The sequence below is a fragment of the Crocodylus siamensis genome, chromosome 4 (assembly GCF_052110815.1).
Source record: "Crocodylus siamensis isolate JL-2025a chromosome 4, ASM5211081v1, whole genome shotgun sequence".
Classification (NCBI taxonomy): Eukaryota; Metazoa; Chordata; order Crocodylia; family Crocodylidae; genus Crocodylus; species Crocodylus siamensis.
Genome location: NC_143398.1, coordinates 18527067 through 18548913, shown reverse-complemented (window position 1 = coordinate 18548913; position 21847 = coordinate 18527067). Strand labels below are relative to the sequence as shown.

At 39.5% G+C, this 21847-nt stretch overlaps 1 protein-coding gene across 4 annotated transcripts in view; it reads right to left on the bottom strand.

Annotated features, from left to right (window-relative positions):
- The window catches only part of CACNA2D1 (calcium voltage-gated channel auxiliary subunit alpha2delta 1), a 653615-nt gene that overhangs the window by 258958 nt on the left and 372810 nt on the right, over nt 1-21847 (bottom strand). For all 4 annotated transcript variants that reach the window (XM_090041889.1, XM_090041890.1, XM_090041891.1 and 1 more), the window contains exon 6: nt 19971-20100. In XM_090041889.1, the coding sequence (XP_089898015.1) occupies nt 19971-20100 (130 nt within the window). The remainder of the gene's footprint in view (nt 1-19970; nt 20101-21847) is intronic.

Here is a 21847-nt window from a genome sequence, read left to right as displayed (position 1 = left end):
GTGCTGAGGGGGAGGTTTGGAGACACGCATAGCCCTTAAGGAGGGACGCATATAGATACCCCATTCTGGAGTAGGGACAGGAACACCAGTACCGTCCACTAGGGAAACAGGCAGCCTCCATACTATATATATTAGTCATCAAAGTCGTGGCGGGCGAGATTCTGAGGGTGCTACGTTCACCAGACGTGACGGTAGGGGGCACTAGGGAGTTCACGGCCGCCCCTAGGCTCCGCTCCCTCACACTGACTTTAAGTGAGACTTAGGCCCACTACCTGTTAAAGGTATTTCAATATCTCTCTTTGATCATTATTTTAGATAAGGGGTATTGAGAGAATTCAGATATACATAATCCTCAAATTACACATTTAATGAGGAGCCACTTGGGGAATTATTAGTTAAGACTTAAAATATGGGGATTATCGTAAGCATGAAAAGTTAGGTAAAGAAGTTGGGACGAATTATCAATACAAGAAAAGAACATAAAGAGAAGACTTGAAAGAGGACAACAACAATTTCTGCATCTGTTTTGGAGTAAATTTTGGAAATGTACTGAGGGCCATAAGCACAAAGATGCATGGTTCAAAATAAAATGTGTGCTTGACAGAGCTGATACACGGTATAGGGATGCATGAAAGAGAAGGCAGCATTATTATCCTTGTAATGGAAATACTTACTAAAAATTCAGAAAAGCTGAATTTTATAATTTGTCAAGTGTTCAGCTTCATTCTGCTTTTGACTTTGCTAGAAATACATAAATCATAGAATCACTGTGTCGGAAGGGACCTAGACAGATCATCTAGTCCGACCCCCTGCCATGGGCAGGAAGGAGCACTGGGGGTGGCAGGGGTCACAAGACCCCAGCCAGGTGCCTGCCCAGTCTCCTCTTGAAAATCTCCAGGGAAGGTGAGAGCACCACCTCTCCGGGAAGCCTATTCCAGGCTCTGGCCACCCTTACAGTGAAGTAGTTCTTCCTAATATCTAACCTAAACCTAAATGGCATACTTCTGAAAATACATACCCTAATGAACTTCCTAAGAGTTAAAAAAGAAATCAAAGTTAAAGCTAAAAATGAAACCCCAACACAAACGCTTATTTTATAGTTTTACAAATTAAGGTAAAGATTAGAGATGGTTAATTGAAGACTTGTTTTCAACTAAAATTTGGTTTCTGTATGAAAACTATTTTTAATGGGGGTGGGGGGGCGGATAGTGTTCTATTAATAAATGTTTTCCAGCCCTGAAAACAAAAGAAAAAGCAAAAGACAGATGTTTTTGCACTCCTGCATGGGTCAAGATTTTAATCTAAAAAAGTTTGGGTGGGTTTTTTATAGAAATGAAGTCATAAAAAAGAACATATTTTAAAAAGGTCAGTTTTCCAGAGGCAGGTATATATCACATTTAATTTTTACTAGCCATAAATTATTTTTATTATTTCAGATCGTTAGATAGCTTTCATGACCTCACGTGTGAGCAAAAAAAAAACCAGCAGGGGGAACAAGAGGGGTGGATAGATGGGTGTGAGTGGGTGTATAGCAAATATGATTAATGTCTTGTAAATAGCAGCATTCAGCAGGTGATGAGAAGGGTTTTGGATCTAATATTCAATATTCTTTTAATGAAGTCTCCCCAAGACGCACGCAGTTCTACAGAAATTGGTAAGTTTCTTCATGTCCCTCCAGGATTAATCCCTAATAATTACATTTTATGAGATTGTTTCAGGAAGGTTTATTCTGGGGTTAGCAATAATATCAAAAGTTTTAGAAATGCCCCTACATTTTTAGAGAGCTTCAGGTTCCTAAATTCTTGAGTACCCAAATTGAGGCACCTCAGAGAAAACAGATGTTGTGCAGGGAGGTTCTCATAGTTTCCCAAAGTCAGATTTCTTTTTTTAATTGTCCCAAACCCTGCCCTCAAAATATTTATTGCATGTGGACACTTAGCCCTTTACTGCTGCAGTACAGGTTTCCTCTCTTGCCCTGTTTTTTGTTTCGTTTTCAGGGTTTAAAAAATTCATTGAAAACATTTTTTGTAATAAAAAAGCAATATATAGGAACAAGATTATATTTGAAAAAATGCTTTTGATTCATTATTTACAATCTCAGATAAACTAATGTGTACATTAACAAATAGTTTCATTTTACAAATTACAATAATTTCCAAATTTGCTCTTGAAACTGAATTTGCTGAATGTTAGAGAATATTCTAACTTTCACACATTTGTGTGCTTTGTGCTTTGTGTGTGATTTACTTTATGATGGGAAAATAATACAGATTTCCAGCAGCTAACAGAATCATACTTAAATATCTTGAAGGGGGAAGAGGGGAGTAGCTAGCAGTGGCCTCCATCAAGGCCTCACTCCATCAAGACCTGTCACCAGAGTGGTTGGTTAAGGTCAGCTGACCCTCCACTGTATATAAGCTCCCAAGCAGGAACAGGAAGCATCTGGAAAACAGGGATTAACCTGATCCTAGCCTGCTTCACTGTTCCCTCCAGCTTGCTCTCCCGGCTTCTGCACATGCTCTAACTCCACACTCTGTCCGATCACCTGGCTTTCTGACTTAGCCTGTTCCTAGACCTGGTTTTAGGACTGACCTTCTGGCTTGGCACAGGATTCTGCTCACTCCTCCTGACCCTGTTTGGCACATCAATCCTCGAGTGGCCCCAGACCTGGGTGCACATAAGCTGGTATGACAGCTTGCCTGGACACCCCTACTTGGTGAACAAGGTCTGGCATGAATCCCAATCTCCTGCAGTGCTGCCAAACCCATTTACTTTGAATCCCACAACTGGGGAGACCCACAGGTCAGGCAAGACTGGCTGAGCTAGCCTGCTTTCACCTGACAAATAATAGAAGCCTAAGTGCAGCAGTTTCAGGCTGAGAACCAATTCTCTAGAAGAATAACTCTCATAAGGAGGTACAATGGCTGCAGGAGACTGCTGCACTCCAGGATGTGACCCTTTCCTAGTACCTGAAAGGTATGATGAGAATCAGTGGTCTTAAGGGGATTTCTTATTCAGTTTTGCCTTTTGTTCTTAGCCCAGCCTGAAACCTACTCCAGGGAACAGGAAAAGGTGAGTCTCATCATAAGTCTGTTGACAGGATGACACCCTGAACTAAGCCTCCGCACTGGTGAAGCGCAACTGCCCTGTCCTCCAAAAAACTGGGAGATACACTGTCAAGGCTTGGTGGGAGTCATCAAACTTTTTGGAGAATTCTTGAATGGGTAAGCTGGGGTAGGATCTGGGTGCCTCCACAGCTCCACTCTTATGCAGACACCTCATATGGAAGATTAGTCTCTTGATGTTCCTAGCATATGTAGTCCATGTTTCTGAATCATAAAGCATGGATGACAGCACACAAGTCTTGTAGATCCACGTCTTCACTTTAGCTGATAGTTTGCTGTTATTCTACGCAAGTTTCTGTAGTAGCCCAAAATTCTTGGCTGCTTTTCTGATTTTGTGAGCCAGTTCAGTCTGAAGGTCAAGTTTCCTGCTGATCATAGAACCCAAGTAGCAAAAACTGTAGGCAACACCAAAAGATTTATCCTCCAGAGTCATGTCAGGATTTGGTTCCTCCACCCCTAGATACATGATCACAACCTTCTTGAGACTAATTGTCATCCTGGAGTTCTTGCATGACTCAGAAAATCTGCCCAAGAGATTTTGCAGGAAAGATTCACTGTGGGCAATCAAGGCTGCATCATCTGCAAACAGGAAATCTCCCAGAACCAGTTCTTTCACCTGTTTTCGCTCTAAACCTTGTGATGTTGAACAAGCCTCCATATAGCCTGGTTCAAAGAGAAATGTCATCTTGCTATTCTTGAATACATGAAGAAGCAGGAATGAAAAGGAAATGCTAAAAAGCACAGGGGCTAAGGTGTACTCATTTCATCCTGCTGTTGATGTCAGAGGCATTTAATTGTTTGTTTTCATACGCTACAGTTGCCTTCATACCTTGATGTAATGAATGATATTCAGTAGTTTTGGGGGGGGGACGGACAACCCAGTATCTTCAGAACAATAAAAAGGCCCTTTCTATTGGCTGTATTGTAGGCCTTTGTCAGATTGATGAAGGCTATGTATAATGGTATTTGTTTTTCTCCACACTTCTCTTGCAGTTACTTGACCAAAAATATTGTATCAATCATGGAAAATCCTGAGTGAAAACTGCATTGACTTTCAGGATAGATTCTTTTACCTAGAGACTGCAGCATGGTCCAAGTGACAATTTTTTCAATGATGTTCAACAGGGAGACACCTCTATAGTTGTCACAGTCACTTCTATTCCCTTTCTTTTTGTATAATTGTACAAACCGAGTATCTTTGAAAACATGCGGTACCGCTTCCTTTTCCCACCAGAGCAACATACCTTCGTGAATCTTTTGAAGTAATTAAGCATTAGCACATTTGTAGATTCAGCAGGCAAACAGCCAAAAACCTCGAGCACACCTTTTAACCTCCTTTTGCATTTCTTTTCAAGCCTTTTTCAGATTTTCCAAGGTTATGGTGTTGGGAGATTCAATGGTGACACGTAACAGGTGCAGGGGGGTGCATGTGCACCCCATCAGAGCACTGGTATACCCCCTGACAGGCCCCCCACTTAGGCGATGGGCAGGAAGGGCAGGCGGGAACACCAGTGCTCCTGCAAGTGTCAGCCAAGGAGTGGGAGCACCAGATGAAGCACTGTGGCCCCTTCCGGGAGTGCTGCAGCCACTTCCTGGTAGGTAAGACTGGCTGCAGGGGACTGCCACCACTTCTTTCCCTGGTCAGTGAGATTGGCCGCAAAAGGACCTCCCAGTCACTGACTGGTCGCTGGGGGGGCACGTGCACCAGTTGCCCATGGGGAGATTTCTTCTAATTGGTTAGTGCTATTCTTTTGTTCTCAGCAAGTGGTAGAAGGGTTTCAGAGTGCTCTTCAAACCAGACTGCATTTTTTGCCAGATGCTACTTTATTAGCATTGTACACCAGTTTCTAAGTTTTCCCAACTGAGCCTTGGGGTCTGAGTTGTTAGGGAAATTAGCCTTCTCAACTTCTTCATTGAATAGTCTGCATGTTTCTATGTTTGGACATCAGTCTGGCTGATATCTACCTGAGGACGACTGGTATTTTTTATACAGTGGATCTTTTGGACATTGATTCCAACTTTGCAGCAGACTAAGGTATGGTCCATGTCACAGTCAGTACTGTAATAAGACCTCAAATGCAGGATTTCTTCCAGGTAGTTACACTTGGTCAGTTCATATTACCAATTCTATATTTGCCCAGAATACCAGGCCGATTCTTAAAACTACATCCAACTCTTGCATTGAAGTTGTCAAGTATTATAATGGTCTCATTTCTGTTAGTTTTGTCAATTTCTTCTTCAGCTTGTTAGTAGAAAACATTTTTTTCTTCATTGTTAGCTTGAAGGGTAGGCACATGGACACTAAACAAGGTGATGAAGCTGTTCTGTGTATGCACCCTGAGCGTCATGGCATGTAGGGTTAAACAGATCCAGATGATCAGTAAAGCAAATGGTAATAAATAATTACATAAATAAATAATGCATGTCCTTAAGTCAGGCTAAAGAAAGACATTAGGTTTATCCCAGAGCTGACAGTCCTGGGCCGTGATTCACATCAAACATGTTTTGGACAGTTCTCTACACAGAGAATTTGAATAGCAATTAACTTGAATTAGCCTCTATTGTCCCAGGGCAATGTGTTAATTGGGATACTTCATAGGTATTTACGTGAGACAACATGTTTGTCTATCTGTAAGGTTCCAGTCTTTCTCCTGGGAGAAATCCAGTGTCTGTTTTTAGCCTTACAGTCTATATGAGTGTCATGGGATGGGGTCCCTAAGGATGGCCATGTTACCCTCAGGCCCCTTGACCTTGCCAATTTGGCCTGATGGGCACCCTCTAATTTCACCTGCCACATTTTGATGGATTTATGATATAGGGAGGCTGCCTTCATGTCCCATTGGGCACGGTCCCGATGGATTTCTTTGAACCCTGTGGGTTCCTGGACCCCTTGTGGGTCCCATTCCAAAATAGATGTCACGGGACACCCCAGCTTTTTGGGCTATATACGTGGCTCCAAACCACCCTTTTACCATGCCCCAAGCCTTGCAGATGGTACTTCCACAGCATCCCTCCAAGGCCTTGGTTTTGCTCAGCCTTGGGTTGTCTCTCATGGTGCCCACACTGGCACTGGGGTCTGTGCACCCCTCAATAGCACACCCCCACTAGTGCTGGAGACCCCTCACTATAGCGGGGCCCTAATGAGACCTCCTCCTTCCCCAGTAGCCTCTCCCAAACCACTGGTCTTATAAACAGAGATCAACATGCAAGCCCCAAAGCTATAACATAACTCAAGCCACCCGGATATAACATAACTCAAGCCACACAGGGCATGCTCTGTCCCTCAACAGTACCAGAAGCTGCATTTGCAGTCAGGCCTCTCCCCTTTGCTTCTGCTGGGAGAGCTCCTTCCCCCCTTGGCTGCTGGCACAGAACTGCCCTCCTGGCCTCTGGCCTGGGGTTTATATACGAGCCAGGCGTTGCCCCTTCTGGTCAGCTGACTGCTGGCAAGTGTGGGCCCACTAGCTCGTTCTGGCTGCCCTGGTAATCAGCAGCTGGGGCTCCCAACTGACTGCTAGAGCTCTCTCCCCAGCAGTTCCAGCCCTTAAAAGGAGCAGGACACCCTAGTGCCCTGAGACAATGAGTTATGAATGTCCCTATACAGGCATACCTCGGAGATATTGCGGGTTCGGTTCCAGACCACCGCAATAAAGCGAATATCACAATAAAGCGAGTCGCACGAATTGTTTGGTTTCCCAGTGCTTATAAAAGTTATGTTTACACTATGCTGTAGTCTATTAAGTGTGCAATAGCATTATGTCTAAAAAAAACAATGTACATACCTTAATTAAAAAATACTTTATTGCTAAAAAATGTGAAGTGAGCAAATGCTGTTGGAAAAATGGCGCCGATAGACTTGCTCGAGGCAGGGTTGCCACAAATCTTCAATTGGTAAAAAAACCCGCAATATCTGCGAAGCGCAATAAAGCGAAGCGCAATAAAACGAGGTATGCCTGTATATGTTATGAATGTCCCTATATATGTTATGAATGTCCCTATATAAACTGTGTTCACGAAGACTACAATGTCAGCATCTAAAGCTCAAACCTACACAAACAGAAACAATTCCCCCCTCCACAAACACACATCTACTATTTCACATCTACCTTTCATCTAATTCCATCCCTCTGCACATTCAGTTGCCTAGATCAATTGAAAAGATGAGTTTGCATTTTCTTAAACTATTATACAAGTACCATATTCCAACAACAATGGTAAGATATATATTATTAGTGTAGAAAATAATATTTATTTTAGTCCATTGCTCCCATCACTGATCAGGCTGGCAACTTCTCAGTAAAAAGCTCAATAGCACACACCAGATGAATTTCTCAATTGGGAGATTTTAAATAGCATCCAAATGTATGCTGTTTCCTTTTTAATATTTAATCTAACATATGTTTAGTATTTTCAGCATGAAATTCTCTGAATCTTAATTTTTATCTACTTGACATGTATACTTTATGAACTTTCATTCATTTCATAAAAGGTTCAAGTGAATGAAATGCCCTTAGAGTGTAGAATTATTAGGACACATGCCATAAATCTTGTAAAGTCCAATAAACCAAAGATGTAATTTCAATTTAAATAATGTGAGGAAGAAAAATCATAATTTATGGCCATGCTCCCATCAACTCACTCAAATTTCACAGTTGATATCACAGTCTTGAAATAAGATATTTCTGAAGCAGGAAGACTACAATTAATATTATATTTCCCTGTTCCAAGTGCTTTTTCGGGTTTGGAAAACAAAAAAAAGAGCTTTTTAATGAAAAATGTGTAACATTTTGTTTACAATGTATACATTACTTCCTTTTGAAATAAATAAATAAATGAAATGCTTGCATGCATCTGAAAACCCACGACTGCATAGAGAAGTTTTATACAAGGTGTTTCAAATTCTCCGAATGTAAAGATTGTGAATATGGTTTTGTTGACGGTTTGAGGAGATTTTACACAAGCACATGTGTACACACACACACACACACTTTATTGACAGTTTGAGAATATTAATATATAATGAACATATACGAACATGTAATATGTATAACATATTCTCAAACTGTCAATAAAACCAATATACACACAAAACATACATCCATGTATGTATATATTGCAAGCAAGAATGTGTATGGTATTATATGGCATGTGCACGTAAGATATAAATAACACTACGGCCATTAATTACCTAAAGTCTTACATAAATGCTCTGTTCAGAATTTTTAAACTATTATTTTTTTTATATTTAATTCAAGACCCACTAATGTTAATTGTCTTTATGTACAGTTTATCTTTTTTTTCTCCACATAAATCAATATTATCTATTGTTACCAGAAGAATCTGATCTAATTTTGATGCAAAGCCACATTTTACCTATTACAGGTTTGTCTTTGTGGATAGAGTATAATTCTGTTATTTGAATCTATAGGTGAGGAAGAAACAGATAAAGACAAACCATCTGGGGTGCTGCAGGGATAATCTTGCCTCCAAAATATTTGTAAAGTTAAATATTATTCAGTCACTTTGGCTACAGTAAAATGACTGTGTTGGTATCTCCAGACTTACTTTCATTTATAAGAAAAAACTGGGCTCTTGCCATATTGATGTGCCAAATATATGCTGGACTGTAGTCTGCTTCTAAGTCACCAAATGCCTTTTTACAAGCATTTAACTTCGAACCATGATGTCCAAGTCAGACATTCAACTCGGAGGAAAAAAAAATGTTTGGAACTTGATTTTTAATGTGTCGATGTAAGCTCCTACGCCCCTGAGTTTCCCACAACGTGGGAGCTTCTAGGAAGATATTTTTTGAAGAGTCCTTTTGTTAACAGAGGCTTCTCTTTTTGGTGGGATCAGAAATATTATCCCTGCAGAGTGTAAGTAGCAGATTCTGTGCCTTGGACTATAGCAGCGGCAGATGACAGCAGAAGCTGGGTCACCCCAGTGGTGGCTGTCACTCTTATGCCCCTTCTCCATTGGCACCAGGGGCCAGTACCCCAGGCGCCCAGCCCTAGTTACCCTACTTCATGATCATTTGCGGTGCATCTTTCCGTCTGTCATAATTAAGCTTGAATGATTAATTCACAACATTTAGTATCCTTGAAGGACTTGTGAAAAAATGTGTCATCTCAGTGATCCATGTAGATTCATTCCTCATTTCAAGAACAGGAATGAAAAAAAAACCTCTCAGAACACACAGCAGCCATTAGTTCCCACAGGGTTTATTGTGAGAACTACATGGGAGCCACGCGTGGGAAATTAGTCCCTAATTACGATGCCAAGTGTTGTAATGGGGGAGGGGTGATAGTTTAAAGTTTTTTAATTCAGTCTGTTTGAAAATAACCTAATGAAAATGAAATTCAATTGCTTCCTTGATTTAATAGCATGAACATTTATATTTCTTGAATAAATGTACTGCAGATAAGAGTATAATCTATTCAGCCTCCACAAGAAAAGGCTGAGAGGGGATCTGGTGGCAGTCTATAAACTCACCAGGGTGGGGATCAGTGGAAAATAGGTAAGGCTTTTTTCCCCTGGGCGCCACCTGGGATAACAAGGAATAGCAGCCACAAATTGATTGAAAGCAGGGTCAGGCTTGATATCAGGAGGCATTACTTTATAGTTAGAGCTGCCAGGCTCTGAAATGGGCTCCCAAGGGAGGTGGTGCTCTCCCCTACCTTGGGGGTCTTCAAGAGGAGGTTGGATATATATCTGGCTGGGGTATTATGATCCCAGCACTTGTTCCTGTCCGGGGCAAGGGGTTGGACTTGATGATCTGTTCAAGTCCCTTCTGACCCTAGAAGCTATGAAACTGTGAGTTTAAATCTTTCTTCTTCTACTTTAATCAGAATCAAGGGTCCAGGTTCCCAGAGAGTTCCCTGACTCCAGGTTCCAGGTATTGAGGAGGGACATTCTGTCCTACTGATGTAGCTCCATTTTGCATAATATAATAAAATATATTGGGGCTGAGAGTGGAACCTAGGTATCCTTTATCTTAAGTAAGTATCCTATTCATCAGCCTGCAATCATTTTTAATTTTTTTTCTCTCTAGCTTACCAAATGTTCCTTGATAGAATATAAGAAAATTATCCCAGTTACGCAGCTCATTTAATAAAAAATATCACCCAAACAAATACTTGCCTCTCACATGATTGCTACATTTTCTAGAGGAAGCAGCACACTGGCAAGGATACTTAGTGAGGGAAAATAAGAGGTCTGAAAGCCCCTTTAAATTCACGTCAGTTTGGAGATTTCCCTACTCTTTAACACAGGCTACTACAGAAGAAACACCACCTTGTCTCTAACAGATCATAATTCATTACAACAATAGAAGTGGCAGATATAATACAAACAGTAACATCCTATTTCAGCCTGAAACTCATAGTTGGCTGGCAAATGGACTTTTAGGTGCATCCGGTAGATGGCAGTTGCAGCAGCCCATCACATAACTGTACCCATCATTTTTTTAAGACCTCCTTCATTGTGAAAGGCCCTTGTAGATTATCAAAATGTAATAAATAATAAATCGTCACTTAGCGTCATGAAGATTTTCTATACTGGTGCACTTCAACTGATATATCTGCCTCCAATCTTTCCAGTGTTAGCCTTAGCTCAGTTCACCTCTCATTATATATTATAGCACAACAGAGTAAAAATTGGCAGAAAGTTTTGATTCATTCATGTAGAAACATTTAGAAAATACCATTTCTAAATTAATTCAAATGATCAGAATACCACAAAGAAGTGGAGGGGTGGATAACTAACTTTTTAAAGAAACCGACACTTTAAAAAGCATCTAATATGGTTTCTAAGTGATAGATTCATGTTACACACACACACACACCCTGCAACTTACTTTTATTACTGAACTTCTTAGAGTTCTTCCAGAGTGGCAAGAGGTCAAGAGGGAATGATAAATTAAGTACGGCCTCACAAGCATTTGGTTTCTTCAGTTAAAAGTCCTGGGGCTATGGTTTGGACAGATAGTGAATGTTGTACTGTTTGGTCTTTAATAATTTTTGGATAAAGGTGGATAAAGTGTCCAGGAATGTAATTTTTAAACTCTGAAGATAGTGTAAAAAAGGTACTTGAACATTTAGACAGGGGAACAAAAATCAATTCAGAAGTCTGTCACCAGCAGATCCACGAAGAAAACCTACATATGAACATCTGAGAAGCTAATATGCAACTTTAACAAGAGGTCTCTTTTTATAGGGCTCATACTACGTGATAAATAAAATGGTAGTAGGAAATATTTGTTTAAGCTTGTTGCATAATCTATGACAGTTTCACAAAAATGCATCATCTCTGGAGTGCTTTTCTTCAGTAAAATATGCATAAGAAATGTGCTTTAACCAAGATTCGGTAGCAGTGCAAGAATGAAAGTGGCAGCGTAATATCCATGTACTGCATCTTGTTGCAATGACGACTCCATCTATAACATGATGGGCAAAGAAAAAAAAACTTAAATAAAATAATCTATGGGGATATAGACTGCTATCATTATATTTGCTTCATTGCTTTGCTGTTTAAAATTGCTACATACGGCTAGTTCATTGCTCCTTAAAATTGTAAAATACACATGAAGAAACTAAGATTGTTACTAAGTCACTAAAATTCCTTTTAGTACGTCATGCAATCTCTCCTTAAACTCACAATAGATGACTTAAGACAGAGCCCACAGCAGATGTGACATCAAGCAAATACGTTAGACTAGCCAATAAAATTCATGTGACCTAAGTATTAAGATCACTATAGAGGATACTCTTCGTGTTCTTTTACTTTCTGAACTCTGACAGCGGCAATCTTTCTCCTCCTGAAGGATGTAATGAGAAATTTAAAGTAGTAAATTTTAAAGATATTAGCTTTAAAATACTAATAATGGAAGTGTTCACTCACTCTCATCATCATAAGAAGCCAGAAAGATAACTGAAGAAGACTTTCATTTCAGGAACTTTAGTAAGCTACTCAACTAAACAAAACATATAATTCTCCTAACAGAAAAGCAATCGTGACCCAAGATTTCTATGCTTGGGTTCATGCTTCAATAATTTCCTTCCAGGTTTAATAATGGATTCATCCAGGCAGGCTAGGAGGCTTGGTGAAACTAACATTTGCTTTGTGCTAACCTCAAGCCATAGTGCTGGTATTTAGAACTTGCTGATACAGTAAATTCATTTAAGGCTCCACTTCACTGATTATATATTTCTTAAATCACTTTGTAATTAAATCATAGTAAAGAAGATTTCTTGTTAAAGTCTTATCTGCTGCATGGTGATAAACATTGACACAATTCAACTTTTACAGCTCAGCTATTATCTGTCCCTAGATTCAGAGATGTGCACATGAAGAAGCATTCAAAGGTTTAAAATGTTTTTACTTGTCAATTTTTGCTGCACTAAAACAAGCAGCATGTACATTTGCTCTTCAGAGGAAAGTCTTGGAATAGTAATATCCTCGCTCAGCTATATCACCACAATTTGAATTTGATAGTATGAATCATAATGTATTTCATAGACAAAACAAAATACCGTCTTGCCCAGAGGAAAGACACCTTATATTGTACAGTTATTACCCTCTTAAAATATTTATTGTAAGACATAAGAAGCTTTTATTAATCCCTTGGTCTTCTATGAAATCTTTAAACGATGCAACGTTCTGACCTAACTATAAACAGAATTAAAAAATAAAATAAAATAGATGTCTCCTGTCATAAATCTACTCATTTACCCATGCACACATATGTAAATATTATTTTATTATATATACCATATATTTTATATATTTAATACTTATAGACACTATTTTACTTCCATTTATATATTATTTATACAAACACACACATATCATGTACGCATATGTATTTATAAAAACATAAACATAAGAGACATTCATTCCTTTTCTGGGTGAAGTTAATGGAAGTTTTGCTATTAGGATCAGCAGGTGCCTATACACATGCTCCAACACATTCTAATTAGAACACATCGGAGGAGACTCTATTAATCAAGACTGCTCCACAGGGTCATCCCTGGAGGGGTGAACTGGGGCAATGACCCCCGGCCCTGAACTTTGGGGGGCCCCACGGAGCCGGGCAGAGCAGGCGCAGTGACTCCGTGCTGCTGCCAGCTTTACGTCTGGCTGCTTGGCACACCCCTTGGCCCCCACCGCCGAATCTGTTGCTGGGTTCCTTGTGCCAAGGGGCAGGGCCCTGCACAGGCTGATTTGCCCTGGGCCCTGCACCCTGCTCAGATCATCTCTGCTGCTCCATATTCTAATTAGAACGCTCTAGTATCCTTGCAGCATCACATATATAAGCCCCTGCAGATTTAAAAATGGCTACTGAGGTGCTTTAACTAAAGGTTTGTCAAATGAGCTTTAGTTAAAGCATCCCGCAGCCTTTTATAAATGTGTTGGGGCTTAATACACATGACACTGCAGCATTTTAATTAGAAAAGTTCCTCCAGGAACCACTCCAATTAAAACATAGCCCACTACTGACTATGAAAGCTGTGAAAGCTTGGACAGTGCCTCTTGCACAAAAATGCAAGACAGTGGGTAGGGTAAGACTGGGTAAGCCTGTCACAAAGAAAATCAAACTCCACTAGTGTCTTGCAACCCATTGGGTGTAAGAGAGAGTAGAGTGCTTACAGTACCGAATACCAGATCCAGGCCATAAGACAATAACAGTCATGATAACAGCCCTCAACTTTCTACCACACCTGAGACAAAAAAATGTAAGTTTAATATAAATTTAGGTTAAAAGTATTGGCACAGACCTGACACACTCATTACACCTATGCAACAAGACTCAGACAGCAAACCTGAAAGCCAAGTGGCCTGGGGAGAAACGTACAAACTATAGCTACATATCAATTGAGCTAAGTGCCACTAAAGAAACAAAAGAACTAAAATATCCACTTCAAAGCAAAGTATGTAAGAGATGAGAAGAGCCAAGGTGCACTGAAAATAGGACTGTAAATATATCCTGGTTAACACATTCCCCCTTTTGATTAAGACCTATCTGTCTAAAGTTTGACACGTTTTAATGTTATTATGCTAAATCAGTCTACGTGACTACATCTAACATACCTCACACCTACTACCTGATCCTCACTGCCTCACGTTTGCATTTATTAAGGCATATTTCTCAAAACAGGCAGTCAATTTCAAATGGTTATTATGTTAAACCAGTGTATTTTCCCGAAACACACACCTATTGTACCCAATAATCTCTGATCTTCACTATCTCCATAAGCCATTTGATGCAGCTATTCATTAGACTCCATTGTTAAAATAACTACTGAAATAGTATTCTGTCATCAACTTCCTAAAGGTACCTCATTCAACCAATACTAATCCCAGTTCATTCCAAACCGATCAAAAGCTTGCAAATTTACGACCACACAAACAGGATACAATTGCAATGTGTTAATCCTGTTCTTGCCTGGTTTGTTAGGACTCTGGTTAACCAGCTATCAAGAAGGAATGCTTTGAAACTATACAATTAAAACAGTATAAAAAGCAAGACAGAACTGCCAGCAAGGTGTGTGCAGTCCAGGAAAGATCAAGAAGCCATCCTGTACCACCCAGCACAGGAGTGCAGGACCCACACTCTGTAAAGTTGTACAAGAACTGCTTCCTGCCTGCATTGGGTGAAGTTCGCCAGGAAGCTAAGATAATACAAGGACTGTAATAACTCATTTCTTGAATACTAAGAAAAAAGTCTTGTTTTTTTCTGTCATTTAGTCTTCTAGTTTGTTGGTAGTTATTAAAGCAAGCCTTTCTGCTTTTCATCAACCGAGTGTTGGGTCAATTCTTAAAGCACTAGGTTTAAAAATTTGGTTTCTAAGTGCAATATGACCCCCAAGCATGTGTATAGGTACCCAAGTATGACCAGGATTTTGACCACACACTTTAAGAGTGACAGACAAACTTAGATTGCCACACAAATAAAGGGAAATTTCACCTAAACATAAGCAAATTGGTTCTGAATAAAAGAACCTATTTCATCAAAACAATCAAATCATTTGACAATCATAACTCTACAATATCCCTAGTAAATACCTGGTGCGAGGGGGCTGAACTCTCTATTAGGCCATTATTAGTTGCCAAGACATATTTCAAGTGATGCCACTACACCAAAGACACATGATGCTTCAGTATGTGAACAGTGACAATTTGTTACTTTCATCAATTCTTCTGAGCTAATTAAACACTGAAGTGATGGCAGTCTTTGACTCTTGCAAACTTTTAAAAAGCTGACTTAGAGTGAACATCTACTATGAGGAAAGCAGGAATAATTGCATCTCAGTACTGGTGTTTATTGCATTGATTTGTCTAGCACCTTCTTCAAAACCTGGAGAAACACTAGTCCTGAATCTGGCTTGCATAATTTATCATCTGCTCCAAACAGCAAGAGCAATTTCCAACAGTACCCACGAGAAAGATTAACCTTACTTGAGTTCCAAGCAGGGCGACCTCTCCATTTTGGGCTGGCAATTTCACTCTTATACTTAGAGAAGTAAGAGGTTGTTTCAACGGGGTTTAAACATGAAACCTGAGTTACTGCTAATAGAAGCTGCATGTCAAATTCCGGGCTGTGGAGATCTGACCCCAAAGTCTATTTAGTTTTCAAAGTGACTGATTTTATTTTGAGACTCCTGGAAATACTGAAAGTTTTAGCCTTGGCAGAGGTCAGTTTTATAGCGTGATTTACATGGAAGACTCCCTTTTAGCAAGGTCATCACACCCCGTATCCAGCCATCCAGGTAAGTGATGGGAACCAAGATTTCTTCAGGCTTCTGTATGACAGTACTCAGAATAGGAGTCCAGCTTTAAGTGGAAAGCCAGGAATTACTTGCTCAATACTGCATTTTCATACAAATGGTGTGAGAAGTCATCAATGTTGATGAGTAGGAGAGTCGCATTGCTGCCCCCTTTCTGAAAATTAATGGTCTGCAAAAGAAGCTGAAGTAACATTGTCCCACTTGATTCCAAAGCAAGGGATATTTGACTTTAAGTTAGATGTAGATATTACCAAATGAAATGGATCAGCTATGCTGAGATGTGTCCTGGTAGAGCTTAATTAGGTGAAACATGTCGCCTGTTGTTCAGCCCATTGATCTTGCAGGACAACAAGCAATGTGATCAATCCCCACTCAACCAGGACTAACCCCAGGAATCTCTAGACTGCACCTCTGCAAGCAGGGAAACCCCTTTCTCACTTAAAAAGACGTGCTTCAGAGATTTCCAGAGTCTGAGTCTGTAAGAAGTGAAATCTAGGCAGGCGCTTCCAGGGCTTGAGGGGTCCAATGTTGTGAAGGAATTGAGAGGTACAAGGGATTGAGCCCCTCAAATGCTGGGAGTGATTCATTACTCCAGGGTTACTGGAGAGCATGAGCAGCTCTGGGTTGCCCGTGCTCTCGTGCTATAAAGCCAATAGACATCTGCCATAATAAAGCAGTAGAAACGATTTCTACCTTTTGTGATGGCCAAAAAATTTTGGTGCAACAAATGGTGACAGACATCTGTTTGCTTACCCTTTGTGCTGCCATAAAAAATGTTATGGTGGCACAATGGCGGTATCTATTTGTTACAACCAAATTAGTTCTCTTATCTGCTCCTGGGATGGTGTAATAATGCACTACCCCTTATTCACAGCTGACTGTAACATTGTAAATACACTTAAGATCAGATCCTATTTTACTTACTTAAGTGGAGGTGGGTACCTAAGTGACATCTTATTCCACTGAAATTCCTGAAAAACAACTGTGCCTATGTTTGTAACATGCCATCCTCTTAAATGACATTTGCACATGCAAATCTCAAATGAGAATAGGGCATTCAAAAGAATTATCCCAAATATTATTCTATATTTAAGCATCTGCTTCTATAACCTTTTTTCTTGCCATCCCCATAATATGTTCAATAAGGCAAAACGTCTTCCCCAAACTTGCTTATCTTTGTTCAAGATAAGCCAGTCAAGGAATATAATTCAACCCTGACCCTAAATGTGTTTCTCAGAGATACTTCCTGGTATACCCAGTTAACATCTGTATGTAGTCAAGGAACTATAAAGTCAACGGTTCTCAGACCATATAACTGTTCATTAGGAAGGCAGGCACCTAAACTTCTGTCACAGAAAAGCAAGGAGTGAAGTGCTATCAGTATAAAGACATGCAGGCAATTTTGCAAAAAAAGAAAAAAAGAAAAAGAAAAATTCAGTTAAAGAAATCTGGTTTTGAAAAAAGTATGTCTTAATGTTGGGAATCGTACTGATTGCTAGATTACTTTGCCTAAACTAGTGCAGCATTGTATGCTAAATGTTATAGTGCTTTGCATCACATAAATACAATCTGGAACCCCCTTGCATGTTACGAAACCTGTAACTTGAAAGTGTTTATAATCGTACGTAACCCTGGTAATGTATCTGTGAGACAATCTGCTTATTTACATACCCCTACTGGATTACAGGAAACGATGGCCCTTATCTGCATATTGCAATTGGTATACATGCTTGACAGCAAGGGAAACTCTTTTGTGCTTGTTCTGACTGCCATAGCAAGTGACTCAGTTTGGCAGAGCAACACCCTGACCTGCTGCAGCAAGCATCGGTGAGGCAGGTGAAAGCTTGGGCTAGCAGCTACACTGGCTCTACAAGATCCCATGTTCATCTTGTCTGGGACGAAGAGACAACGCTGAAACATATTGACTGTAATAAAATGTTAATAGCTGGCTGAAGTGGGCTACTGATTATTATGGGTTTCCCAACTTTGTTACATGTCCCACTTTCCTTCCCTCTTCAATAAACCCTGTTATAGTGTCATAATTGCTTACAAGCGGAAAGTTTGTTCATACTGGAACACCCAAACAGAACTGATTTTCCCAGGTTTCTGGGTAGGGCCTTGAGCCAAGATAATACATTTGTGTAAAACACCTACAATGAACCTGACCATCATTACTGCTGTCCCATGCCTGACAGAAGGGTTACAATTAAGCTGTCACCAAAAAAAAAAAAAAAAAATCTATAACTACGTAAATAAAAGTTGCACATTATCCTATAGGGATCTTAGATTAAAATTAGACAGATTTCAGGACTTTTTCTTCTTTGAATCTAAATCATATCTTAGTCAGTTCACCCCTCGGGCATTTAATGTGATAGCCTCAAAGAATCATGAATTCCTCATGAACCATATCTTCCTCAAATCAGGAAATTCAATCATTCCCCGGCCCTCTAAGAAGTTACATGTTAATCGTTTTAGATCTATCTCACTAAATACTGAAGTTGTACTTCCCTAGATGGATTTTTCACCATTTAGGTTTACAGACTCTTGATAGTAAAATTATATCAGAACATATTTCTATGATATATATGCAGCCTGGTGAATACTGCCTAGATTTCTAAATCCAAAAAGCTGCAACACTTCACATTGCTATAGCCAAAAACCACATCAGAATTCACAAGGCATTTGAAAGGAAAAATAGGTTCCCAGCAATAGGAACCATGCAATTTCTCCTATGAGTTTAGCAGCTAAGTGAAGAGGCTTTTAAAGATAAGGAAAGGAAACTGTCGTTGTCTTCACTTTAATAAATGCTAAAGTGCACTTTAATTGAAGGATTAAAGTCAGAATCCTAGAATAATCCTGTAAATCTGTGCCATTCAGATACACCATCTGAGAAATATCACTAACTATGATTTCCCTCCTCAATCCTATTGACATTTCTGTTTTCACTCCTATGTCATTTATAAATGCAGACACATGATGATGGCTATGAATTTTAAAGAAATGCAGGTCAGGTTAGGGTCTCCTTCCTGTTGATGAGATTTTGGCAGAGAAGGCAGGCCACAGAATTAAAATGAATAACACTAAATAAAAAGAAACTTGTTTTCCGGTCCTTCTGTTTCCTGGGGTTTTTTTTAATTCTGCAAGCGTTGTCTGTGTGAATAGCATCTACCATATATCTTCTTACTACATTACATATCTGTATTTCTATACACTTTCTAAAAGTCTAAAAGTGGCACTAAAAATATCTCTATCTTGAAAAACAATGTAACACTTTTTGGATGTTTTTTAGAAACTTCATTCCTACTGGATGCTGGACTAGATCCTGAAGTCCCTTCCAACCCTAATTTTCTATGATCCTATGATTGTTTCCTGTACATGCATAATATGAGAAAACTCATTCAAATAGTCTTAAAATCCTGCACTATCAAAAATGCTTCATACATGCTACATGTAGCAGAAGTACTATCATTATGCACAGTAAGCTGGAGAAGGGTCTGAATTTGGAAAGTGGAGTTAGGAGCAGGAACTTAAGGCAAACAAGGTCTTTGTGAGTGGCCTAATTTTTCTCATTCATTTTCTCTTTGTGCTGTTTTTTCATCTAGGGTAAAGTATTCTTGATAACTTTTCTTTAGAAGAATTTAGCCTGGGGCAGAGATGAATACTGGAAACACTTGAAGTATCCCCAAAGCATATATTGTTCAAGGGACTGGCTTACTGTGCATAATGATAGTACTTCTGCTACATGTAGCATGTATGAAGCATTTTTGATAGTGCAGGATTTTAAGACTATTTGAATGAGTTCTCATATTATGCATGCACAGGAAACAATCATAGGACTTGAGTCCAAAAAAGGTTGTGAATTATGAGTCTTGTCAAATAAGGATATTTCTATTGTACAAATCATGTGATTAAAGATTCTTAAAAGAAAAAGTACTTAAAGATATTCATACTCAGAACAAAATCATTAAAAAAGGCATGGTTAATCTGTTTGTTTTTTATGAATGTCATGCATAAAGAAGTTTACTATAAATATAAAGCCATATGTTTACATGGTACTTACAGCCTTCATAAATATCAGTTGGTATGTGAACGGCTGCATGCTGGTAAGATGTCTGTCGTCGAAAAACAGGATCTTCTTCAAATACTGGTTTGATTCTCTGGCTGCCAGTCTCTGTTTCATTCTTCTTAGACTTTTTAAAGAAAAGACAATGAAAGGGAAATATTATAATTAAGGCTAAAATTTTACATATGTATATCTATACATACATACATACATACATACATATAGATATGTATATAGATGTGTGTGTGTGTGTGTACACACACACACACACACACACACCCCTATATATACACATATCTGTATACACACACATAGATAGATACACACACACACCTATATCTATATCTAGATAGATAGATCTATCTATATTATTTTTGCCTCTTGGCTCAGAATTGACCACAAACCTGTCATTAATAGCTAAGGGTTTATGTGTATGAAAATACAGGCACACATATACTTCAATAGCTAAATTATCCTGTCATTTATGCTGATGTAAATCTTCATTACTCCAGTATGCAGAACATAATGCAAGAGCTCTTAAATTTATTGCATTACATTGATTCATACTCATTTGAAATCTGTGAAGGAAAAGTGTAAATGTAATTTATTCCTATAATCTTCCAAGAAATTATCACACAGATAACAAATCTTATATGGGTACAAAACTGCACAAATTTACAGGAGGATGTTTAATAAATGATGTACTTCATTTATAATGAGACTGACAAATAAAAAAACCCTCCCACAATATCATTTAAAAAAAATCTGTTTTAGGATTCTTTTTGAAACCAATTTAACTCTTATTAGATCAACTAAATACATACGCCTAGCAATCTTGTTTTATATGGGCCACCACATAAATTCCAGGCAAAATATGGCACTAATCAGCTAACTGAACTAGTCAAATGTGTGGCTGCCTCACACTTATTATTTGTTATTCAGGGCAAGATAAGGAACCTCATGCTCATTTTGCTGAGCAGTTACATTTGTAGGTATTGTAGGTATTACAACAGACTTCCAGTCAGTGAAATGTCTTTTGAGTATAACTGTTCACTTGAACATAAATACGAAAATCGGGAATCATCTATTCAATGTTGCATGAGATAACATTTAGTATGTCCAACGCTCTCCTTTATTTTCATAAGCAGCTCTGAAGCTGGGTACAGACATTCAGGGAGAATAGGTGGAGGTTAGAGTCCTTAGATAGCCACCCAATCTAAGGTAAGTTGGGTGGGGGGGTTGCTGCAGGGCAATTGAGAAGTCAAACAGGTATGGAGGAGACTGGGGGTCCACAGAGGGATTGGGGGGCAGGCGGGATCCACAGGACTGTTTAGGGGGAACAGGGGAGAATCACAGGAGCTAGTGAGGTCTTCCAGGGGTGGGGGTATTTGAGCACCTGTGCAGGATCAAGGGACATGCTGGATCCATGGAGGGACTGGGGGGAGCATGCAGGGTCTGCAGGGTCCTCCCCGCAGCAAATCATCTCTTCCACCCCTCTCCCCACTGGGACTTACTTGTTAGGCTCCCGGCATTGGCAAATACTGATAAAACTGGAACATGGAGCAGCTTGTGAGATGGGGGTTTGGTGGGAGGTGGAGGCAAGAGGCCAAGGGGCTAAAATAGACCTGTGCCATAGGGGCAGAGAACAAAAGCTCAGCCCTGGAGCCAGCAGCTGGGCTTTCCCAGCCCTGGGGCTGTGTTGGAAACTGTACAGAAGCTTGGGAAAGTTAGATCGATTTGAAAAATATGGCTAATACTATCTAAACTAGACTGCCTTGGAGGTAGGATTAACTTAGATCAGGGCAGCTACTTTTAGACCAATCTAGCCTTCCTGGAACTTCTGTACAGTTCGCATTTAGCTGGACATAACGAGG